The sequence below is a fragment of the Rana temporaria genome, chromosome 13 (assembly GCF_905171775.1).
Source record: "Rana temporaria chromosome 13, aRanTem1.1, whole genome shotgun sequence".
Lineage (NCBI taxonomy): Eukaryota > Metazoa > Chordata > Amphibia > Anura > Ranidae > Rana > Rana temporaria.
This window is the reverse complement of record NC_053501.1, coordinates 102,861,935-102,888,446: the sequence shown is the minus strand read 5'-3', so window position 1 is coordinate 102,888,446 and position 26,512 is coordinate 102,861,935. Positions and strand designations below refer to the sequence as shown.

The window sequence follows — 26,512 nt, the reverse complement described above, 5'->3', positions numbered from 1 at the left end:
TTTTGTTTCAAAATGACCAACGGGTCGAATTTCAGAACACATGTTCAGACTAATCCCAGTCTTCAAAGATGTGATAGAAACGTTGTTTGTCTCTATAGTTAGGACTATACTTAGAAGATATCCTGTGTGCTTTCTTCTCAAAACAATTTGATGATTTTTTTGTGCTCTACTGGTGACGATTAAAAACTTGTGCTCTTGTGTCCTCTGCATAGTCTATTAAATTTTTGCCATGTACTGACTTTGTGACTAGTAGGACAGAGCCATACAAACTTTGTGTTTTGGAGATGGGAAAGGCCTTTTTCTTGAAAACAGCTTATAGCCCGTCATCCTTAATAGGCCATAATGTACGGTCCAGCTGACTTACGGCTTTAGTTTTGGTCAACATTTTTGATATGATACATCGTTTGTTGGTGTTAGCTGTTTTTGTTCCTGTGAAATGTCCATATTAATGGTAAATTGTGTTGTTAAATTTTTCCACAGCAGCAAGTGATGGACTTAATCTAAAACTGTTGACATAGAAACAATTCAGCGTAGAGTAGCTCAGGAATGCTTAAAAATGTGGCAGAATTGAGGCCTTCTCGGACCTTCCACAGTCTGCTAAGTATGACATCATAATTCACCAATCCGGTCAGTTGGCTTGTGGCTTCAACCAAGTTGCAGTCCGACCCTGGGACAATCGCCACATATTTTGCCATTTCTCAAAGTCATTTTTCGCAGACGATTATCTGTCGGAGGCCACAAAGCTGGATATGTGCACATTATTTGACGGTAAGCTGCAAAGAAGTTTTATATTCTATACAAATTTCAGGTATGTCTTATTACGTCAAGAGCAAGTAGACCGTTATAGCATAATTTGCCCATATATATATATCTAAGTATTTACAATATAATACACATGGTGATGAAATTACCATTTATATTATATAAATAAACCAATTTTTTGTCTTTACATTTAAATTCAAGTTTTTTTTCAAATTTTTTTTTTTTTAGATATATATACTGTATGTATAAATGTAACTACTCTGGCAGCTCAGAATGCATTTCCCTATAGGCATGCAGTGCGCTTAGAGACCTAATGGTTACCTCTTGACTATGCAACTGAGGAAATTAAGGACCCGTTACATATAAATCAGGTGGCACCCCTGTATGAGAGTTTCCGATTATAAAAACAAAAGTCCACCTACTGTACAATATAGGGTCCTACCAAAGTAAGGAGGCCTTAAAGATTTGCATGAAAGGCTGTTTTGCTTCTGAAGAACATATAGTATTATTAACATCGCATAATGCAATTAATCCTCTGTGTTACACAGGGGAAAAAAAGCATTTGAAGTACAATATTTTTTACAGCCAGCCAGGGCAAAACAGGTATTTTCACAGGTGAAGAAGCCTTTGTATACATTATACATGGTCACACTGAGACTTTAAAATGGGGCCTATTGAACATCATTTTTACTCCATTCTCTTACTTAACATTTACAACAAATACAACACATTGAAACATTTTTCATTGATGTGTGCAATCTTAATTCGGGAGCTGCGCCAACGCAGGGCCTTGATGGTGATGTATGTTTTTTTTTGGGTGGCAAATGAAAAAACAAAATGGATCCAGTAATGTCAGTGTTAGTTACAGATTATGAAACAAATTTGACCACCAGTCTTTTGAGACCTGACCTAATGGGCAGTTTACTCTTACTTGGACAAAAGGCGGGTTATTCTTACTTGGGTTGTACTTTAAAAAGTAAACCGGCCCAAAGTGATTTTCAAATGCAGGTACTCTCCTAGACTTCTAAGTTGTAGTTTCTTTAAATGTGCCTTTAGAATGCTTTAATAGCTATATATGTCCATTTTGGCCAAAATGGCGGACCACACTGGCATGGAATGTACCTTCATGTTATGGAATGTTTCTGTTTACCAATAGCTGGTCTAATGTTTGTGCTTTTCGGTATATCTGAGGGAGTTATCTATGTCACCCAATGACAGTGCACCCTAGGAGTTATATTGGGAGATGGATTAGAGGGAGGGGTGGTGACCTAAGTGGTTTTTGAACATCACATGGTCATCCATTTATGTAAGCTCCTACATGTTCATGACTATAGAGGAGGGAGAGTAGGAGAACATATCCCACCTTTCCTCAGAGGAAAACAATATTGTTTGGTTGGAAAAAATCTAACTATGCTAATTTGAAGGCTAGGTTTACTTTTAATTCTAAATTCCAGCTTGCCTATGTACCAATATACCATTAATGTACCACTGTTGCAGAAAAATAAAAGCTTTCTTTGATTTTTAGAACAAGGCCTTACCTTGTCCCTGGTGTGTTTCGTAGAAAAGTTCATGACTTCCTGGTACTGTATATAGATACGGGGTCGTGAAAACCAGTAAGACACAGGAAGCAGTTCACCAGCTGGTACAGCATCCCCGACATCCCAGGCGTGCATTTAGTCATTAACTTTTCTATGGAATGCACCAGGGGCTTAGGTAAGGCCTTGTTTTAATAATCAAAAACAGCTTTTATTTTTTTTTATAACAGAGATAAATTAATGGAAAATTGGTACATAGGATAGATGGAATTCAGAAAAAAAAGGTGAACTTAGCTTTTAATTCTGCCCCTGAGAACATAAGGCCAGGGGGGGTTTGGAGGAGGAATCACCAGGTATGGTTGTTTCCTGTTCTGATTCAAACTGGCAAGACTTGGTTATGACCATCCTTTGCCTGTGGGCACACTAAGACCTAATGTATTCACTAGCTAGCACAGTGTTGGTATGCGTCAACATTTGCATGTTTTGGAGAGATGACCAGATGCACATGGCCACATATAAAAAACAGAACATCTACCCAGAATTCATAACTCATTCCTGGGTGGACATATCTGGGTTCACTAATAGGAGGATCTGGACTGTAACTCTGCCTTTCTCTTTTAGGCCATTCATTCAGAATGTGGTCAGTTCTTTTTGTGCTTGAAACTTTACAGGAATAGGTGGAGAACGCGGGCCTAAGTTGTAAACCTGCGTTGCTTGTTAGGTGAGGTAAGCTGGGGGAAGGCTGTTAAGGACAGATCTCCATGGTTGGACCACGGCATGATAACAGAGGCAATAAAACACCTTATCATGTACCCAGAATTCAAAAGAGATCAGTTGTACATCAACGTTTACTTACAAAAACTTTAAAATTTGGGATACCTATACATTCAAAGATTAAGCTAGAAATTAGTACGCCCAATCTTTGAAATGCTTGAGACTAAGTCTGAATTGATGTTACATTACGAGTAAGGGTTAAAGGGAACCATTGAAATTCTTTAGATGTGGTTCATCACATCCCAGCACTTATGTGCACCTTCCCACGTGTATGACAGCCACTATTCATGTCTACGAACAAAGTTGTAATTCACACAGTATACAGTAGACAAGCACAGTATTGAACACAATGGGCGCATTTCTTGAATTCTGAAGTCGGTTAGTCTGCTTTCTTTTTCGCTGTGAGTAAATTACAGCTCTGTCCATCCTTAAAGATGAATAGGCTTTGCAACACATTGTGAAATCTCACACATAGAGTGACAGGTAGTGAAGAGTATCGGGAGGATGCGTCCTATCAACTCCAGCTTAACAAAGACAAAGTAGAATAATGGCTACATACATGGGCAGATGGAATCATGGTGTGACTGGATTTTTCATCCCACTTTAAAGATCTGGAGGAGGAAAATTTAATGCAGTCAGTAGACTACAATGACCCAAATTTAAAATAATATGATATCATATGAGTGACCTAGAAAGACTTCATCCTAAGCTACCATGGTCTAGCACATAGAACAGGCTCCACAGTCTAATACACTCTCTAGACCAGTCATTCTCAATCAGGGTTTAATGGAACTACCATTGGATTCTACCACGGTTGAGCATTGAGCAGTGGTGGGTGGATTGACCTTCCACCTGATGGTGCCACTAATTTAAGGGCAGTTCTTCCTCCCACTGATCACCCATTTAAGGAGAACCTTTTCCACTGGCCACCAATGTAATAGGGGTATTTCTCCGCTGACCATCAATTTATTAGTGCATTACACAACTGCCAGGGTAATTTATTTTCCGGCTATTGGTATTTGATTCATTTTTACTTAATGATTATTACCATAATTATTGTGTTGTATAGGGCAGGAGGATTTTTTTTTAGAAAGGATCTATCTACCTTGGGTACCAAATACTCTAGGCTCCTAATTTATTCATGATTATATTTTCAATTTAGTATTTAACGTAATGTACCATGAGTTGTAGAAATAATCATTTTTAGCAGGGGTTCCCTGAGACCCAAAAAATCTTTCAAGGGTTTCTCTAACTTGACAGAAGGTTGCTCTACACCATAAGCCATTGTTCTACAAATTCTCAGAATTAAGAATAGTGCAAACATTGCCAACTCTGATAACCCATCAATACTAAATGTATGTGAATATGATTTAAGCCAACACTCTATGAGGAGGAAACGAGGAGAGACCTGAAAAAAAAAAGACGTTTCACAGTGTCTACAAATCTGATTTCTCTTTTCATCTCAGTGAAGCACCTGGCCTCGTGTTTCTGGCAATTTAAGGGCTAAAAAGCTACCCAGCGCTAATGCAGCAGACGCCAGGAGGATAGGCACTGCCTTGGTTATCCCTACAAAGGATGTGAAAATGCTTATTCCCAGGACGGCGGCCAGCTTGCAAAGGGCGTTCAGGAATCCGAAGGCAGTTGTCCTACAATGAGAAAAAGAAGTACAGTAAGGAAATGGTTGAGAAGTTATTAAACAGCACTCAAATGCCTGTCCACCTAAAAGTAATATTCTTAGTCATATACAGTATGGAGCCTGGTGGGCTGTTGCATAGTTACTAACCGTGTTTCCCCAAAAATAAGCCCAGGTCTAATATTCATTTTGGCAACAAAAGACACAGTAGGGCTTATTTTCAGGGTAGGTCTTACCATGTAATGCGATGTCTTCTCTCCCCCATTCTCTCCCTACCTGACAGGAATCCCCAGTGTGAACGGAGTTAAAATGCTTTTAAAATCCTATAATCCACTATATTACAGTAGTAATGTACAATGTGTGTGTTGCTACAAATCTAAAGAAAGAAGATTTGCACTCCAAGGTCCACGGTTATGGAACGCTCTGCCCACGGACAACCGCATGGAAGACCCACCTCTTCTGAAGACACAGGACGACACTGGATGCAAAAAGCACCTTGAGGCGATTTTAGTTAGCATTTGTAGCGCTATACAAGTTTTGGCAGAGAGTTCCACATCCTTATTGCCCTGACAGTGAAATCCCCCTGCACACTTTAGGGTTAAACGGTAGATATGTGCATTCCCGTTCGTACGAATGTTATTTTCGTATGAAAATGTTCATTTTCGTACCCGCAGAATAATGTGTACATACGAAAAAATTAAAGCACCAAAATACGAAAACGACGGGATTACGAATGAGCCGCATAACGAACAACCGCAAATACGAACGAACGATCCGACGAAAATACGACAAAACAAAAACAGCAAAAGAACGAAAAAGACTTGCATTCTGTATTTTGTTTGAATCCTTGTTCTGTTCGTATTTTGATTTTCAGTCGTATGTTCATATGACATCTAATAAAAGATTATCATTCTGTATTTTGTTTGAATCCTTTTTCTGTTCGTATGTTCATATGACATCTTATAACAAAAGATTTGTATTCTGTATTCTGAATTCCTTTTTTCTGTTCGTAATTTGGTTTCAGAATACAGGGCCAGATCCTCAAAAGAGATACTCCGACTTAAGTGCTGTTCAGTCTGTGTGTAACTTTGGAAACGATCCTCAAAAGGCTTTTTCCAAAGTTACACAGAAGATCCGGCATGTGTAATTGATTTACACTGCCTAATTTTAGGATGCAGTACCGCATCCGCCGCTGGGGGCATTTCGAGTCGAAATGCCGTTGCTAGTATGCAAATTAGCACTTAAGGCGATCCACAAAGCTTTCTAGCTTCTTTTTTGCGCCGTAAGTGTTATTTTGCAAGTGTAAAATTAGGGCTCGTTTTACAAAGTGTAAAGTTAGTCACACCTTGTAAAGGCCCATTGCAGCGACGGCATTTGGTATGCTTTCCCGAGGGAGAACTCCACGTCAATTTGTAAAAAACAAAACCGGCATGGGTTCCCCCCCAGGAGCATACCAGGCCCTTAGGTCTGGTATGGGTTGTAAGGGGACCCCCCCTACGCCGAAAAATTGACGTAGGGGGTCCCCCTACAATCCATACCAGACCCGTATCCAAAGCACGCTACCCGGCCGGCCAGGAAGGGAGTGGGGACGAGCGAGCGCCCCCCCCCCTCCTGAGCCGTGCCAGGCCGCGTGCCCTCAACATGGGGGGGTTGGGTGCTCTGGGGCAGGGGGGCGCACTGCGGGCCCCCCCACCCCAGAGCACCCTGTCCCCATGTTGATGAGGACAGGACCTCTTCCCGACAACCCTTGCCATTGGTTGTCGGGGTCTGCGGGCGGAGGCTTATCGGAATCTGGGAGTCCCCTTTAATAAGGGGGCCCCCAGATACCGGCCCCCCACCCTAAGTGAATGGATATGGGGTACATCGTACCCCTATCCATTCACCTGGAGGCAAAAAGTAAAAGTTAATAAACACACAACACAAGGCTTTTTAAAATAGTTTATTATTCTGCTCCGGACGCCCCCCCTGTCTTCGTTATTAGCTCAATTACCAGGGGGGGCTTCTTCTTCCGCTCTCCGGGGGTCTTCTTCCACTCTCCGGGGGTCTTCCGCTCTCCGGGGGGGCTTCTCCGGACTCCGGGGGGGCTTCTCCGGACTCCGGGGGGCTTCTTCCATCTTCTCCCCTCTTCCGCTCTTGACTCGGCGAACCCCGGTTCTTCTGCAGCTCTCCGGTGCCTTCTTCTTCAGCGCTGGCTGCCTGCTATGTTTGTGTGTTAGCTCGATTTCAAACAGGCAGCCGGCGCGGTCTTCTGTGGCGTCAGGGTCTTCTGGTCTTCTGTTCTTCCGATGTTGTCTCGTCGCCTGTTGTCGCTGTAATGATGGAAGCGCGCCTTGCATCACATTTATATAGGCATCACCGTCCCATCATGCTCCGGTAGGTACCCACGTGGTGGGTGCCTACCCACGTGCACCCACCACGTGGGTACCTACCGGAGCATGATGGGACGGTGATGCCTATATAAATGTGATGCAAGGCGCGCTTCCATCATTACAGCGACAACAGGCGACGAGACAACATCGGAAGAACAGAAGACCAGAAGACCCTGACGCCACAGAAGACCGCGCCGGCTGCCTGTTTGAAATCGAGCTAACACACAAACATAGCAGGCAGCCAGCGCTGAAGAAGAAGGCACCGGAGAGCTGCAGAAGAACCGGGGTTCGCCGAGTCAAGAGCGGAAGAGGGGAGAAGATGGAAGAAGCCCCCCGGAGTCCGGAGAAGCCCCCCCGGAGTCCGGAGAAGCCCCCCCGGAGAGCGGAAGACCCCCGGAGAGTGGAAGAAGACCCCCGGAGAGCGGAAGAAGAAGCCCCCCCTGGTAATTGAGCTAATAACGAAGACAGGGGGGGCGTCCGGAGCAGAATAATAAACTATTTTAAAAAGCCTTGTGTTGTGTGTTTATTAACTTTTACTTTTTGCCTCCAGGTGAATGGATAGGGGTACGATGTACCCCATATCCATTCACTTAGGGTGGGGGGCCGGTATCTGGGGGCCCCCTTATTAAAGGGGACTCCCAGATTCCGATAAGCCTCCGCCCGCAGACCCCGACAACCAATGGCAAGGGTTGTCGGGAAGAGGTCCTGTCCTCATCAACATGGGGACAGGGTGCTCTGGGGTGGGGGGGCCCGCAGTGCGCCCCCCTGCCCCAGAGCACCCAACCCCCCCATGTTGAGGGCACGCGGCCTGGCGCGGCTCAGGAGGGGGGGGGCGCTCGCTCGTCCCCACTCCCTTCCTGGCCGGCCGGGTAGCGTGCTTTGGATACGGGTCTGGTATGGATTGTAGGGGGACCCCCTACGTCAATTTTTCGGCGTGGGGGGTCTCCTTACAACCCATGCCAGACCTAAGGACCTGGTATGCTCCTGGGGGGGGAACCCATGCCGGTTTTTTCTTTGAAAATTGGCATGGAGTTCTCCCTCAGGAATGCATGCCGCTGTCATTTTTTTTTTCCCCGACGCAACTTTAAGCCGTCGCGATCCTCAAAACTCGGCGTAACGTAACTTCGCGCATGCGCAGTACGGCCGACGCGCATGCGCAGTACGGCCGGCACGGGAGCGCGCCTCATTTAAATGGGACTCGCCCCATTTGAATAGGAACGCCTTGCGCCGGCGGAATTTTAGTTACACAGCCTGAAATTTCTAGATAAGTGCTTTGTGGATCAGGCACTTAGGTAGAAACTTTAAGCCAGTGTAACTTAAATTGGATTTTTTAAGTTACGTCAGGTTTTTGTGGATCTGGCCCACAGAATACAAATCTTTTGTTATAGATGTAATTTTCGTTTTTTTGAATGGGCAGTGAGTGTAGTTAGTTAGTGAAGCAGCTTCTCTTTTGTGCTGAGTACAGTAGTACAGTAGAGCCAAATAAACTTTTCTGTGGATTTTCGTCTGAAGGGAGATCAGTTGGCCAGACTTTTGAACCTGGAACCCAGAAATGGTTTTCTGATGGAGTTTAAAAACGAACGAATGTTCGGTAAAACGATCGTTTTTATGTTTGTTGTTAAAAAAGTCTGACCAAGTGTATGGGGGCTTAACAATAGTTAATATGGATGAGCCGCGTGTTGAAAGTGCCGCGAATCCCGCAATATATTTACGAAAGTACAAAACGACGAAAATTCACGAAAATTATTGTCTAACAAGTAACGAATTAAACAGAATAACGAACCATCCCGCATGTACGAAAATAAAACGGTAACCAAAATACGAAACGATCGGAATACGAAAAAATCGCGTTGTACGAAAAACGAATGTGAACGAACAGGAAAACGGGCGTCTTACGAAAAACGAACGGAAACGAACCTACGGAACGATACGAAACGGAACAAAAAAAAAACGAAGTATGGCCGCCGTTCCCGCCGCGAGATTCTAAATTTTTACGTTGTTTGCGTAAGTCGTCCGCGAATAGCGATGTACGTCGTTTACGTACACGTCGAAATCAATAGGCCGTGCGGCGTACTTAGCCGCAATGCACACTGGGAAATGTAGGCGCCCTGCGCATGCGCAGTAACTAAAAAACGTAAAAAACGTGAGGTCAAGCCCCATTAACATAAAACACGCCCCCCTCAAACACATTTGAATTAGGCGCCCTTACGCCCGCCGCATTTACGCTACGCCGCCCTAAGTAAGGAGGCAAGTACTTTGAGAATACAGTACTTGCCTCTCTTACTTAAGGCGGCGTAGTGTAAACACCCTAGGCTACGCCGCCTTAGATTTGCGCGCCCCTACCTGAATCTACCTACTTGTTCCCAGATAAGGGCCTCAGATGTGGCTGTAAATGACACAGTGGCTCCCATCTGTAAAATGGTTGAATTCACTGAAAGATGAATACCTTTTGTTGGAAGGGTAGAGCTCCACAGTCAGTACATCCAGAGCATTCCACGATGCGATACTGACTCCACCAAACAGGCAGAGCAAGGCGATCATTGCGGATTCGCTGTTCCCGAAGAACAGGAAGAAGCAGCTTATACATGACATCACACTGGATCCCGCTGAAAAGACAAATTGGTATAATAGTTGTTGGTCAAATGTTAAAATGTGTAAAAAAACAAAAACAAATTACCAAACAAAGCATAACCTATTATTTCCACTTTGGGTAGAGGGAAAAGGGTCCTAATGACATTGGACCAGATTCACGAATATTTACGGCGGCGTAACGTATCCCCTTTACGTTACGCCGTCGTAAGTGCTTGATTCACAAAGCACTTACGTGTAAACTTGCGGCGGCGTAGCGTAAAGCTGTCCGGCGCAAGCCCGCCTAATTCAAATGGGGCGTGTACCATTTAAATTAGGCGCGTTCCCCCGCCGAACGTTCTGCGCATGCTCCGTTTCCACCGTGCTTTGCGCGAAATTACGGTGCCCCGACGTGTTTTTTGAACGGCGACGTGCGTAACGTACTTTCATATTCCCGGATGTCTTACGCAAAAAAAAAAATTTGAAATTCGACGCGGGAACGACGGCCATACTTTAACATGGGCTGTCTAAATGTACACCATGAAAAAGCAGGCTTATGTTTGCGACGGGAAAAACCGACTAGCGACGACGTAAGAGATTGCGACGAACACGCGTATCTTCGTGGATCGCCGTAATCAGCTAATTTGCATACCCGACGTACTTTTTCTGTGAATCTGGCCCATTGTTAGTAGATTCCCCACTCTGTCACAGGCTTTGATTAGCAAATATTTCAAATATTTTATTGAATTTTATATTAATCGACAAAATTCCATTAACAGAGCATGTACAATAATATAATAGAAATAGATATTCCATTAACAGAACATGTACAATAGTATAGTAGAAAAAGGCGTAATCATTCAGGAAAGTAACCCTTATAAATGTATATGAAAATAGATAGCCTAGCGGACTGTAGGATAAGATTATGTAACATGAAATGTCATAATCATAGCTTCATGGCAGCTATTTGAGAAATTAAGTTGATTGAAATAATATAATATAATTATGTCATCTATGAAAAGAATAGAATAGAATGAACCTATAAAGAAATATAAAATTAACGTGTTGTAGAATAGCTGGGGGGAATAAATTAGGCTAAACAGGGGCCAAGTTCCTTCTCTTGGCTTGGCTTTTTCTGGTGCGAAGGTCAAAAGTCCCAACCATTCAAAGCATCTTCTGTTACAGTTGGTATATCAGATAATTAAAGTGGGGGTTCATCCTAAAAAAAAATTCTAACATTACATCCAGCTCACTACCGACATTGACAGTATGCAGATTTTTTTTTTTTGGTGTACATACCTCGTATAGCTATTTTCTTAGCCGGCTTCCGGGTAGTGAATCCCGCGGGAGTGGGCGTTCCTATGCAGCAGAGATTGACGTGATGACAAAAACTAACCCCCCGTCGCATAAGGAGCGTCACGAGTTGCCGAAAGAAGCCGAACGTCGAGTCGGCGCTGTATGGCGCCTGCGCACCGAGGTATGTACACCAACAAAAAAAAAAGATCTGCATACTGTCAATGTCGGTAGTGAGCTGGATGTAATGTCAGAATTTGTTTTTTAGGGTGAACCCCCACTTTAACAAGAATAAACCTATTAGAGGGGATAGGGCACAGGGGGGAGAGAGAAAGAGAATGTCTAGGGGGTCCAATGGTTAGAGAATCAGGTGAAGGTAATCATAGTAGCGGGGTGGATATTATAATCTCTCAGGGGGAAATTAGTGAACAGTCCAAACCAGGGGGTAAATAATGTTTGATCCAAGGTCTCCTTAAGGATTAAAAATTAGAAACTTTATCTAGTAGTATAGCTTCAGTTTTAGTATGTATCATAGATTGTGTGACTCTTTGTTTGACAGAGAGAGTTCGATTTCCACACTTGCTACAGTTTGTTTAGCTGCCATGGTTATAAAAAGAAGTAATTTGAATTGGCGGTGTGTCATGATCTGTGGTTTTCTGTTCAGAAGTGCTACAGAGGGATCGGGTTTAAGGGTTATACAGAACATAGTAGAAAGAATTTTGATGATTTCTAACCAAAAGTAGCTTACTATGGAACATTCCCACCATATATATACATGTGAACCCAGAGTAGTACAGCCTCGAAAACAGTGAGAGGAATATTGGGGGGAAAATTAGATTAGCTTCTTCATGAATGGTAGTAGTGTCACTTGGCCCAACCTACAATCTCTGGGGGCACCACGTGGCTTAGTGGTTAATACTTCTGCTCGCAGCACTGTGGTCATTGGTTTGAAACCCAACCAGGACACTATGCATATTCCCGCTGTGCTTGTGTGCTTTTCTCTGGCTACTCTGGTTTCCTCCAACATGACACATGGTAGGTCAACTGCCTCCGTCCAAATTGACCCTAGTATGTGTATCTAAAATAGCTTCCCTGCCTTTTGCCTAAGGCCCCGTACACACGTCCGAGAAACTCGACGGGCAAAACACATCGTTTTGCTCGTCGAGTTCCTTGTGAAGCCGCCGAGGATCTCGGCGAGCCAAATTTCCCCATTGACCAACGAGGAAATAGAGAACATGTTCTCTATTTGGCTCGACGAGTTCCTCGGCGGGTTCCTCTGCGAAAAGTGTACACACGACCGGTTTTCTCGGCAGAATACGTCTCCCATCGAGTTTCTTGCTGAATTCTGCCGAGAAACCTGGTCGTGTGTACGGGGCCTAAGATCAAGTATAGAATCTTTTCATCACAGTGTCCACTAGGTGTGCTCTGCCATCATTCTAGCCTTTTGGTTTGCCCCTTGGCACTCATTTCGCTTCTTCTTACCCAGCATACGGAGACGTCCAATCTTGTCCATCAGCAAGGCAGACACAATGTTTCCCGGTAGCACAGCCAGAGTCCCCAGGAAACTCACAAAGTAGATCATATAGGCGTTATTGATATCGTCGCTGAAGTCCAGCTGGCAGCCCTCTTTGCTGTGCAGGAACGTGCTGTTAACTATTCGACTGTTGATGAATTTGTAGTCAAACAAGTCTGCAAATAGGAAAAAAAGCTTGGGACATCTACCATCAGAAAAGGCCCTAAGGAAAATGTAAACTCAATCACTAAAACCTCATATTAGATTTACCCTGTTAATGTCATTTAAAAAGTAGACTTTTGGTAAAATAATTCCTGGTGATCCTGCCATGAAGGACTTCTGTCTGTGTTGGGTGGGTCAGTCTGTACTGGGGGGGGGGGGGGGTCTTTGTTGGGGGAGGCCATATGTTCAGGCACTTCCCATTAGGGATGACAACTGTCTCCCAAATGTGCTCCTGCATTGTTAGCCTGTCACATGGCCCCCTGATGGAGATTTTATGGGGGGGGGGTGTACATACACATGTGCAAGCATGGGCCACGATTGGTACTATTAGGAAACTGGTCGAAAGCATTGTTGTGCAGCTGACATTGATAGAGTGCATGTAGATAGAAAGTGGCTGAAGAAGGCTGTAGGAGATTAGCTCTTGTAGACTAGAGATGAGCTTTATGTTCGGGTTGAAAAGAAGTTGTTTTTAAAGTTTTTTAATTTTGGCGCGGGGTTCCCCTTAAAATCCATACCAGACCTGGAGGGTCTGGTATGGATCTTTGGGTGGAACTCCACGTCATTTTTTTTATTTAAATGTGGCGCAGGATTCCCCTTAACCACTATACTACCAGCCGCCGTCAATTGATGGCGGCAAGGTAGCTCAGTTATTCTGACAGGACGCCATATGTCATAAGCCACTAGGGGGCGCACGCGCGCACCCACCGCGTTACTGGGAACACGATATGCTGCCCGGCGGCCGCCATGGCCACCAGGCACCCGCGATTGCCCAGTAACTGAGCAGGACCGTGGATCTCTGTGTAAACACAGAGATCCACGTCCTGTCAGGGAGAGAGGAGACCGATGCTGTGTCCCTTGTACATTGGGACACAGATCGGTCACCTCCCCAGTCACCCCCCTCCCCCTACAGTTAGAATCACTCATTAGGCTACACATTTAACCCCTTCCCCGCCCCCTAGTGGTTAACCCCTTCCCTGCCAGTCACATTTATAAAGTAATCAATGCATATTTATAGCACTGTTCACTGTATAAATGTGAATGGTTCCAAAAATGTGTCAAAAGTGTCCGATGAGTCCGCCATAATGTTGCAGTCCCAATAAAAATCGCAGTTCGCCGCCATTCCTAGTAAAAAAAAAAAAAAAAATCATAATTATGTCCCCTATTTTGTAGGCGCTATAACTTTTGTGCAAACCAGTCACTATACGGTTATTGCGATTTTTTTTTTTTTACCAAAAATATGTAGAAGAATACGTATCGGCCTAAACTGAGAATTTTTTTTTTTAATGGGATATTTATTATAGAAAAAAGTAAAAAATATTGGCCCAGATTCAGTTAGAATTGCGCTATATTTGCGCGGGCACAGGGCAACGATTTTGCCCTGCGCCCACGCAAATATTTTGCGCTGCCCTCGATTCACGGAGCAGTAGCTCCGTGAATTGCGAGGGCGCGCCGGCAAAATTGCCCGGCGTAAGCGCGCGCAATGTAAATGATCCCGCCGGGGGCGGGAATCATTTAAATTAGGCGCGCTCCCACGCCGAGCATACAGCGCATGCTCCGTTGGGAAACTTTCCCGACTTGCATTGCGGCAAATGACGTCGCAAGGAGGTCATTTGCTTCAAAGTGAACGTGAATGTCGTCCAGCGCCATTCACGCATTACTTACGCAAACACCGTGAAATTCAAATTTCAAGGCGCGGGAGCGGCGGCTATACTTTAGCATTGGCTGCCCCTGCTATTAGAAAGGGCAGCCTTGCGCTAAAGTTGCCGTACGGAAACTCCGTACCTGGCTTGCGCGGGGCCCGCGCAAGTTTGTGAATCAGTTGGTAGTATGCAATTTGCATACTACACGCTGATCACAATGGGAGCGCCCCCTAGCGACACACGCAAGAATGCAGCCTAAAATCTGCGAGGCATAAGAGCCTTATGCCGCGCAGATTTTAGGCTGCAGTCGGTGTAACGAGGTTCCTGAATCAGGAGCACTCGTTACACCGGAGCAAGTAAGCAATTGCGCCGTGTAACTTATGGTTACACGAGCGCAATTGCTTCTTGAATCTGGGCCAGTGTGTTTTTTCTTTTAAATTGACGCTCTTTTTTTGTTTATAGCCCAAAAAATAAAAACCGCAGAGGTGATCAAATACCACCAAAAGAAAGCTCTATTTGTGGGAAAAAAAGGACGTCAATTTTGTTTGGGAGCCACGTCGCACGACCGCGCAATTTTCAGTTAAAGCGACGCAGTGCCAAATCCCAAAAACTGGCTAGGTCCTTTAGCTGCCTAAAGGTCCGGGTCTTAAGTGGTTAAACAACCCGCACTTTTTATTTCTTCTTTTTGGCAAAGAGGAAACCATCCATGTGAAAAGATACCCTTAGCGGGAATCGGTTACAACTGGACTGACAGATAATCACTTACCTGTGTTGTAGAACATGGTGGAGATGAAAGTGCAGTTCTTGAAGAACGTGTTACTGGATGTAATATCTTCAAAGTAGCAGTCTTTGAACAAGGAGTCCTCAAATATGACAGATTTCAACTTGAGGCCAATGAACCTTATGAAGAAAGCGGAGGAGGTGTATTGATTTCAGGCCCCACTAGACAGAAGTCATGTTCATGTCTCACACAGATATGGAAGGTTGTAGATACAAGAACAATGGGATGTCTCTGTCCTTCGCTTGTTCTATCAGCGGTATCGGGACAAATCATATTCTAAAATCTTTTTTTTTTATTTTTTTAAATAACAATTTTTTATTTTATGTCAATAAAAACAAAACAGCAGTACACATGTAGAGATGTAGTAAACAGACAAAAATAGAAATAATAATATGAACGTGCCTAATACATACATAGTGGAGGGGAGGCAAATCAACCTCCGATCTTATAAAACCTTATTTTTATCCATTTAAAACAGGTCAATTTATGCCGCAGGTTGTCGAATGTAAAGCAAACATAAAAAAAATCTAACGTTGATCTACCTAAAAGGCATGATACATTTGGATATAAAAGGGTAACAACTTCAGCTTTTGTTTTCCAGAGTCTCTGATAATGAGCCAAGGTTGATTAAAGTATTGCTGCTGTGTTTGGCATTATGCCTGGGATAGTCAGGGCCGCCATCAGGGGGGTACAGGCAGTACACCTGTAAGGGGCCCGGATGGCAACCCCCTAAAACATTTATTTTTTTATATATTGTTTTTTTTATTTTTATTTTTTGTTTTTATTAAAGGGCCCAGGGCCCCAGATGGCAACTCCCCCTTTTTCCCTTTTTTTTATTCAATATATATATATTTTTTAAATTTTCTTTTATATATATATATATATATATATATTTTTTTTTTTTATTAAAGGACACAGAGGTCCCCAGGCCCCTGGATGGCTACGCCCCTTTTTTATAACCCCCCGATGGCAGCACCCCCTCGCTTCTCAATTCACTGCCCCCCCCCCCGCTTCTCAATTTTCTCAATTAGAAGGGCCCCAGATGGCAACCCCCCTTTTTTCTTCAATACATTTTTTTTTAATTTTCTTTTATATATATATATTTTTTCTTTCTTTTTATTAAAGGGCCCAGAGGTCCCCATGGCCCCAGATGGCAACCCCCCCTTTTTCCCTTTTTTTATTTAATAAATATATATTTTTAATTTTCTTTTATATATATTTTTTTTTTATTATTAAAGGACACAGAGGTCCCCAGGCCCCTGGATGGCTACCCCCCTTTTTTCATAACCCCCCCGATGGCAGCACCCCCCCCCCGCTTCTCAATTCACTGCCCCCCCGCTTCTCAATTAGAAGGGCCCCAGATGGCAACCCCCCTTTTTTCTTCAATAATTTTTTTTTGTATTCTTCTTAAATATATATATTTTTATTTCTTTTTTTTTCTTTTTTTTATTAAAGAGCCCAGAGGTCCCCAGGGCCCCAGATGGCAACTCCCCCTTTTTCCCTTTTTTTATTCAATAAATATATTTTTTAATATTCTTTTATATATATATATATATTTTTTTCTTATTAAAGGACACAGAGGTCCCCAGGCCCCTGGATGGCTACCCCCCTTTTTTATAACCCCCCCCCGATAGCAGCACCCCCCCCGCTTCTCAATTCACTGCCCCCCCGTTTCTCAATTTTCTCAATTAGAAGGGCCCCAGATGGCAACCCCCCTTTTTTCTTCAATATTTTTTTTTTCAATCTTCTTTAATATATAGTATTTTTATTTTTTTTATTTAAGGGCCCAGAGGTCCCCAGGGCCCCGGATGGCTACCCCCTTTCTTATAACCCCCCCGATGACAGCACCCCCCGCTTAGCAATTCACGCCCCCCCCCCCCCGCTTCTCATTTAGAAGCGGGGGTCCCCAGGTCCCAGATGGCAACCCCCCCTTTTTTTTTCAATACATTTTTTTTAAATTTTCTTTTATATATATATTTTTTTTCTTTCTTTTTATTAAAGGGCCCAGAGGTCCCCAGGGCCCCGGATGGCTACCCCCCTTTTTTATAACCCCCCCGATGGCAGCACCACCCCACTTCTCAATTCGCGGCAGCCCCCTGCTTCTCAAATTGAGGCAGAACCCCCCCCCCCTCGGTTCTCTGCTCCAGGGGGCCCATGCCTGAAGTGAAGCTGTGTAAGGGGCCCCATAATTCCTGATGGCGGCCCTGGGGATAGTAAAGGGTTACAGCTGCCTATGGCGTGTGTATATTTTTGTTAATGAAGGGGGTTCAAATCCCCATGCCGTGGTTTGCCAGATCTGCAGTGTCCTGCCAAAGAGACTTCAGAACAACGGGATGACTCAGAGAATGTGGGATGCCATTGTCTAACCTATAATGATGCCCTGCCGCCATCTACTCGGGGGTAGAGACGTCTCATCTGTCCGACTCAAAGGAATACAACAGATTGGAAGGAGCAACCCTATAAAAGACTTGCATCACGTTGAGTAACTAGCTTTGAAATCAAGTCATCTAACAATGAGGGGTCTATTTATATGTCTATGGAAAAACAAAAATCACTGTGCAAATTTCTCAGTAATCACATAAATAATCCATACAATGTGTCCAATATATTTATTTCCTAGGATTACTGTAATTATTTCCTGTTTACCCTATATACCGTGTTTCCCCAAAAATAAGCCCCGGGTCTTATATTTATTTTGGCAACAAAAGACACAGTAGGGCTTATTTTCGGGGTAGGTCTTACCATGTAATGTGCTGTCTTCTCTCCCCCTCTCTCTCCCTGACAGGAATCCCCAGTGTGAACTGAGTTAGAATGCTTGTAAAATCCTATAATCCTCTATTACAGTATTATATAATGTACAATGTGTGTTTCTGTAATATAATTGTGCCAAATACCTTCGTTATAGCGCCGCTCTGCGCTTCTGTGACCTAACAGCAGTGGCGTAGCGTGGGGGGGCCACGCTACGCCACTGTCCAACGGTGTCCGCAGTAAGTGACTGAACAGTGCAGAGTGAGTGAACACGATGATGCCAGCATTGCCAGGGAATGTGAGCGGGCACTTGCAGCGTGTGGGGGCTGGGGGGGAACTTAGGGCAGTCAAGGGCGGCATCCTCCGTTTCCATACATGTGACTCTGAGTCCTCCAGGATCCCCGCTCGCTCTGCCCGCGTTCTCTTAGCCCGCCCCACAGCCCGGACTTCCGCCGCTGCTTCTCCTGAGTAATGAGTCTGAATCCTGCTTGTCACTGTGCTGCTACGGGGCCCCGACACTCTGATTCTGCACCGACCACCCCAGGACTGTCTGGAGGAAACCCAGGCCAGGAGGAAAAAGATGCAGTATTCACACAGACAGAATCCCTGCCCCCCTCCTCACTGTCTGCCTGCACGGACACTGCGAGTACTCGCTCAGTATGTACTGCATGGTGGTAACCGAGCCTAGGAGGAGAGCTGAGCTGAGGGGAAGAGAGCTTTGTATTTGGGGGAGGGGGAGATGTACGCTGCACGCCGCCGCACACAGCGCACCCCCTCAACCCCACACAGCGCACCCCCTCAACCCTGCACACAGCACACCCCCTCAAACCTGCACATCGCACACAGCAAACCCCCTCAACCCCGCACGCCGCACGCATCACACCCCCTCAACCCTGCACACAGCACACCCCCTAAACCCTGCACATCGCACACAGCAAACCCCCTCGACGCCGCACGCAGCGCACCCCCTCAACCCTGCACACAGCACACCCCCTCAACCCTGCACATCGCACACAGCAAACCCCCTCGACGCCGCACGCAGCGCACCCCCTCAACCCTGCACACAGCACACCCACTCAACCCTGCATGCCGCACACAGCGCACCCCCTTAACCCTGCACGCCGCACACAGCACACCCCCACACACAGCGCACCACTTCAACTCTGCACGTGGCACACAGCGCACCCCTCAACCCTGCACGCCACACACAGCGCACCCCCTCAACCCTACACGACGCACACAGCTTCCTGTTTGAGTTTGGTTCCTGTTTCCTGCATCTGAATTCTCGTTGTGACCCGTTGTGCCCCCACTACTCTGCTTTTCTCCTGGACCTGACCCTTGGCCTGTTTATTGGACTCTGCCTTGCTTCCTGTGTTTGACCCTCTGCCTGTGACCTGGATCTGCCTCTTGTCTCCAGTGCTTGACCCTCTGCCTGTGATCCAGATCTGCCTCCTATCTCCTTGCCCTGACCCTCTGCTTGTGGCCTGAACCATGTGTCTCAGTCTGTGATCTGGAAATAACCTCATCCTCCAGTGTTTGACCCTCAGCCTGTTCTGGAATTTCTGTTGGAGATCCTTCCTGCGTGCCATCCTATCCGCCTGTCACCACACAGCTGCCCAGCTCTACCAAGACCACCACGCAAGTCTTGTCCTGCCGCTGGTAGCCTGTGCCTCTTCGAGTCATCCACTCCCTGTATCACCTCCAGGGGGCGGAGTGCGCCTAGTCGCAAGGGCGAACCGCTCTTGGCATCTCAGCCTCGGTAAGTACTTATCTGACAGAGGTCCTGATTCCCTCTATAAAGAGTTTAGTTATCACTAGGGGTATCACTATCCGGAAGAATGATGTTCTTATCTCCCCATATACTGTACATTAGTTATCACTAAAAGGATCACCAGCAGGAGAAAGAAGATCCTGATCCTCTATACCAGGGGTCTGCAACCTTTAAGACATAAAGAGCCACTTGGACCCGTTTCCGAATGAAAAAAAAAACTGGGAGCCGCAAAACCATTGCGACATTTAAAACAAATATAACACTGCTAATTGATATTGTACAGTATTGCATTTGCTGGGCATGTGGAGGTGGAATCGTATCTGATATTGTCAAGATTCCACCTCCACATGCCCAATATCGGATAAGATTCCACCTCCACATGCCCAATATCGGATAAGATTCCACCTCCACATGCCCAATATCGGATAAGATTCCACCTCCACATGCCCAATATCGGATAAGATTCTACCTCCACATGCCCAATATCGGATAAGATTCCACCTCCACATGCCCAGCAAATGCAATCATCATCATCATCACAAAATCATCATCCCCCCTCACCATCATCATCATCAGCCCCCCCCATGTTCGGTCGTGTGTACGAGGCCTCGGGCATTAGTGGACTCTGTGCCAATAAGATCTCTTCAAATATTGCATTTAAAATCGACATTCACAGAAAGGACCTTTTTTTCCAAGGACATTGTATATAATTTGCTTAAATTATTTCAATTTTTATGTTTGCATTTAATTTTGGCTAGTTTTATGTCCAGCGCTGCCTGGTGAACTTTGACTTTTTTTCTGAGATTCTTTCTTAGTAGTCCATTTTTTCACCCAGCTATTGATATATAGATCTTTAGTTATCATTAGATGTATCACCAGCAGGAGGAAGGAGGTCCTGATTCCCCCATATAAGCTTTTAGTCATCACTAGAGGTATCGCCTGCAGGAAGAAGGAGGTCTTGATTCCATCCATATACTGTATTTATCGGCGTATACCGCGCACTTTTTTGCCCTGAAAATCAGGGCAAAATCGTGGGTGCGCGATATACGCCGATACCCGCTTTCCCGCGCCGAGTTTGAATACTGCACCGGCATATACCGAGCGCAGTACACTCGTGTATAGTCGGGCAGGCTTGGCTCCTCTCGCGCTCACGTCATGGACGTACAGGACGTGAGCGCGAGAGGAGCCGAACCTGCCCGACTATACACGAGTGTACTGCGCCGGCATATACCGAGTGCAGTACATTCGTGTATAGTCGAGCAGGCTCGGCTCCTCTCGCGCTCACGTCCTGTACGTCCAGGACGTGAGCGCGAGAGGAGCCGAGCCTGCCCGACTATACACGAGTGTACTGCGCTCGGTATATGCCGGCGCAGTATTCAAACTCGGCGCGGGAAACGAGCGCAGAAGGACGCCGGACCCGACAAAAAGGACACCCGAAGCCGCAGACGGACACCAGACCCGACGAGGCCGCCGATGGACGCCGCGCAAGACACCAAAACTGTAAGTACAAAAATCTTTTTTCCACAGGAATGCGGGTCCACTTTAGGGGTGCACGCTATACGCCGGAGCGCGCAATACCCCGATAAATACGGTAGATCTTTAGTAATAGCAGCAGGAAGAAGGAAGTCCTGATTCCCCTATATAAATATTTAGTTATCACTAGAGGTATCACCAACGGGAAGAAGGAAGTCCTGATTCCCTGCATATAGATCTTTAGGGCCAGATTCACAAATGAGATACGACAGCGTTTCTCCTGATACGCCGTCGTATCTCTGTTTCTATCTATGCGACTGATTCATAGAATCAGTTACGCATAGATAGCCAGAAGATCCGACAGGTGTAATTGTTTTACACTGTCGGATCTTAGGATGCAGTACCGCGGCCGCCGCTGGGGGGAGTTTGCGTCGTAAACCAGCATTGGGTATGCAAATTAGGATTTACGGCCGATCCACAACGGTTTTTTCGCGTTCGCTACGTCGCCGCTAGTATAGTTTCCCGTCGCAAAGTTACACTTTTTTTTTGGTGCCTTAACTTTAGTCAGCAAGTGTATTGCTGTCTAAAGTATGGCTGTCGTTCCCGCGTCTAAATTTAAAAATCAACGTCGTTTGCAGGTCCGGCGCGGGAGCGCGCCTAATTTAAATGGCACACGCCCATTTGAATTGGCCCGCCTTGCGCCGGAGGCCACGGGCATAGGTTTTCATCGCAAGTGCTTTGTGAATCAGGCACTTGCGATGAAAAATTGCGGCGGTGTAACGTATCTAGGATACGTTACGCCGCCGCGATTCTACGTGAATCTGGACCTTAGTTATTACTAGAAGGGTCACCAACAGGAAGAAGGAGGTCCTGATTCCCTGCATATGGTTCTTTAGTTATTACTAGAAGGGTCACCAGCAGGGAGAAGGAGGTCCTGATTTTATAAGACACTAAAATATTGACTTGATAAACCATTTGGACTTTTTTTTGCCACCACTCGTATATGTTGTTATGTAGGTCACTAGGATTAGAAAAGGAAATCTCCCCATTGTGGACACAGCATGTAATCAAAGCCGGAGAGCAAACCAAAAACACAAAAGTTGGGGCTCAAAATATATAGAGAGTTGACAGTATGTAGTGGTGACACGTTAAAATGGATTATATCTTACTTGTCATTTTGGTACTCGCTGTTCCTATGGACTTGGTTTTCTAGAGTGAAGTTGAAGTTGAAGCTGATCACCCGTTCATTGGAGAAGAATTTGGTGCGCGAGGCATATTCGATGTTCTGCAGATGCTTGATCATGTCTGGGAACCACACCGTCAGTCCATAGTAGCTGAAGGACAAACGTAGAGAGAAATATTAAAAATGAAATCCCTTCAGGCCACTAAGGCATTTTGAGTCTAAATTGTTTTAAAAAAAAAAAAGGGTCAGTCTACCCAAAAGGGGTAGGTGGAGCCCGTAGGACTGGACAAGCCCTTGGATTCTTACATGTCTTGGATATTGAAATAGCGAGAGCTCTGTGCCATAATTCCTAACTCTTGTGTTGTAGAGTCCCATAATAATCATATGTTGCCGTTGGGTCCATTCCCAAAAATGAGGTCCGGTGTGGCTTTGTTTCAATAAAAACAAACTCCTGCGCACTCCTTGGACCTCAATGTTCCTCACTTGTCAAAATATTTTAAAAAAATCACCACGCTTTGCTGCCCTCTCAGGACCGGGGGTTGCCCCGGTAACAAGGTACTACAAAAGCAAAACAGAAAGGGTTCACCAGCCTAGCGCAAGCGCATTACCATAATAAATAATTCATTACTGTGACAGACCCAACCAGGACAGGGGCTTTTGGAGGGGACTGCCTCTTGCCTACTGACTTTGGGCCCTGGCTTTTGAGGGGGCTCTATTTTTTTGCGGGTGGTGTGCCTTGGGGAACCTTGGAGTGGTCTTGCTTCGGATTCGGGTCCATGTCTCCCCGAAAAACACAAACTCTGGGAGACTAGGACCGGGATACAGATTTGGGGCCTTTATGACCAAAACAGCAATGACTGCTTTAGACTGTGAGACTCAGAGCAGATGTTAACTACTTGCCGACCAGCCGCCGTCATTTTACGGCGGCAGGTCGGCTCCCCTGCGCGAGAGCACGTAGCTATACGTCGGCTCTCGCGCAGGCCACTAGGGGCGCGCGCTCGCCCCCGACTCCCGTGCCCAGCGGGCACGATCGCCGCCGGGCACACGCGATTGCTCGTTACAGAGCGGGGACCGGGAGCTGTGTGTGTGTGCTCCCGGTCCTGTCAGGGAGAGAAATGCTGATCTTCTGTTCATACAGCGTATGAACAGAAGATCGGTCATTTCCCCTAGTGAGGCCACCCCCCCTACAGTTAGAACACACCCAGGGACATACGTAACCCCTTCCCCGCCCCCTAGTGTTAACCCCTTCCCTGCCAGTGGCATTTTTATAGTAATCCAATGCATTTTTATAGCACTGATCGCTATAAAAATGCCAATGGTCCCAAAAATGTGTCCGCCATAATGTCGCAGTACCGAAAAAAAATCGCTGATCGCCGCCATTACTAGTAAAAAAAAAATATTAATAAAAATGCCATAAAAATACCCCCTATTTTGTAAACGCTAAAACTTTTGCGCAAACCAATCAATAAACGCTTATTGCGATTTTTTTTACGAAAAATAGGTAGAAGAATACGTATCGGCCTAAACTGAGGAAAAAAAATGTTTTTTTTATATATTTTTGGGGGATATTTATTATAGCAAAAAGTAAAAAATATTCATTTTTTTTCAAAATTGTCGCTCTATTTTTGTTTATAGCGCAAAAACTAAAAAACGCAGATGTGATCAAACACCATCAAAAGAAAGCTCTATTTGTGGGGAAAAAAGGACGCCAATTTTGTTTGGGAGCCACGTTGCACGACCGCGCAATTGTCAGTTAAAGCAACGCAATGCCGAATCGCAAAAAGTGCTCTGGTCTTTGGGCAGCAATATAGTTCGGGGGTTAAGTGGGTAATATAACCAGCTCAAAACAACCTGAGCCTGGGATTTCCTGCTATAATCTGTTTAAGGTGTTATGTGTTAAGTGTATTTGCCCTATTGTGTTCCTCCTAGGTGTGAATTCCCATTGTTAATTGAGTCATCTATTGTTTCTGTCTGTCGGTCTGCTCATCTTTTATAGATGTGATTAATGTTGTGTCCACTTTACATTGTTATCGAACCATTGTGGGATGTTTATGTGTTTATGCTACTGATAATGTTTAATGTACTTTGTGTATCCAGGGTTGTGGGCTTGTTGCCGGATTGTCTAGGCATCCCCCGACTAATGAAAGCTTGGGGTAGATTCAGGTATCTCCGCCTAAAGTTACGGCGGCGCAGCGTAGTGTATTTACGCTACGCCTCCGCAACTTACAGGAGCAAGTGCTGTATTCACAAAGCACTTGCTCCGTAAGTAGCGGCGGCGTAGCGTAAAAGGGGCCGGCGTAAGCGAGCGTAATTCAAATGTGGAAATGGGGCGTGTTTTATTTAAATTTTTGATGACCCGACGTGTTTGATGTTTTGTACGGACGGCGCATGCCGTGTACATATCCCAGTGTGCATTGCTTCCAAGTACGGCGCAACAACGTATTGGTTTCGACGTGAACGTAATTTACGTCCAGCCCTATTCGCGAACGACTTACGCAAACGACGTAAGAAAATTCAAATTTTGACGCGGGAACGACGTCCATACTTAACATTGGCTGCGCCTCCTAATAGCAGGAACAGCGTTACACCGGAAAAGCCTTAACGCAAACGACGTAAAAAACGAACGCCGGGCGCGCGTACGTTTGTGAATCGGCTTAAGTAGGCAATTTGCATACTCTACGCTGAAAACTACGGGAGCGCGACCTAGCGGCCAGCGTCAGAATGCACCCTAAGATACGACGGCGTAAGAGACTTATGCCAGTCGTATCTTAGGCTACAGTCAGCGTATCTAGCTTTCTGAATACAGAAAGTAGATACGCCGATGCAACTTAGCAATTACGCGGCGTATCTATGGATACGCCGGCGTAATTGCTCTCTGAATCTACCCCCTGTCGTGTACTGTGTATTTTTATGTTGGCTATACCCTAGATGTGCTAATTGTCTAGGATAATGTGATCAACCTATTACCTGATCTTGCATGGTATATATACTGTGTGACTTTACAATAAATTCAGTTCCAGTTCCAGTTTGGACCATAAGCTAGTGTCGTCTAGTCCTTGGGTGCTCAGCTATAATACCTGATTCCTGGTTCCAGACTGAAGGAAGCTATATCTTGACAGAGGCACCCAAGCTGGGTGCTGGATGGTCCGTCACAATTACTAAAAGCATTTTCGATTTATATTCCCAAACATTATGAATCACAAATTCATCAAAGACAATGTTGCTTGGTGCCTTCCACATGCTCCTTGCCTTGGGAAGATGTCACCAAGAAGCTTACAGCTTAAGCATTTGGTTCTGATGTAGAGAGTATACCCCTCAAAAGATGTGAGCTGTAAGTTTCACAAACTCATTGAAGACACTGGGCCAGATCCACAGTGAGAGTACGCCGGCGTATCTACTGATATCCTAAAATTGCACGTTCCGCCCTCTATCCTAAAATTGCACGTTCCGCCCTCTATCCTAAAATTGTACATTCCGCCCTCTATCCTAAAATTGCACGTTCCGCCCTCTATCCTAAAATTGCACGTTCCGCCCTCTATCCTAAAATTGTACATTCCGCCCTCTATCCTAAAATTGCACGTTCCGCCCTCTATCCTAAAATTGTACATTCCACCCTCTATCCTAAAATTGCACGTTCTGCGCTCTATCCTAAAATCGCGCGTTCCGCCCTCTATCCTAAAATTGCACATTCCGCCCTCTATCCTAAAATTGTACATTCCGCCCTCTATCCTAAAATTGCACGTTCCGCCCTCTATCCTAAAATTGCACGTTCCGCCCTCTATCCTAAAATTGCACGTTCCGCCCTCTATCCTAAAATTGCGCGTTCCGCCCTCTATCCTAAAATTGCACATTCCGCCCTCTATCCTAAAATTGTACATTCCGCCCTCTATCCTAAAATTGCACGTTCCGCCCTCTATCCTAAAATTGCACGTTCCGCCCTCTATCCTAAAATTGCACGTTCCGCCCTCTATCCTAAAATTGCGCGTCCTGCCCGCTATCCTAAAAAAAGCAATAAACCCCTGTTTACCATTGTATAACCTGTTGGGTAACACCCTCTAAATAAACATATTTTCCTTTTAATTAGATGGAAGTTATTTTTATAAACGGTTTCGCTAAATGCTAATTGAATTATTATTCTGTCAAAACAGCTTAAAAAAAACGCATGTTCAGGAGGTAAAAAAAAATAAACCTTCTTTGAAGGCAGTAAAAGCACATTTGGAGAATCAGTGAATTAGCATAACTGAGCT

The 26,512-nt window shown here is 45.2% G+C and overlaps 1 protein-coding gene across 1 annotated transcript in view; it reads right to left on the bottom strand.

The window, feature by feature from the left end:
• Positions 1–4,271: 4,271 nt before the first annotated feature.
• SV2A (synaptic vesicle glycoprotein 2A) overlaps positions 4,272–26,512 on the bottom strand; it is a 179,128-nt gene continuing 156,887 nt past the window's right edge. The window contains exons 9-13 of the mRNA XM_040332885.1: positions 22,252–22,416; positions 15,076–15,209; positions 12,417–12,623; positions 9,520–9,679; positions 4,272–4,717 (exon numbers count right to left, since the gene is read on the bottom strand). Coding sequence (XP_040188819.1) covers positions 4,534–4,717; positions 9,520–9,679; positions 12,417–12,623; positions 15,076–15,209; positions 22,252–22,416 — 850 coding nt within the window. The 3' untranslated portion in view covers positions 4,272–4,533. The remainder of the gene's footprint in view (positions 4,718–9,519; positions 9,680–12,416; positions 12,624–15,075; positions 15,210–22,251; positions 22,417–26,512) is intronic.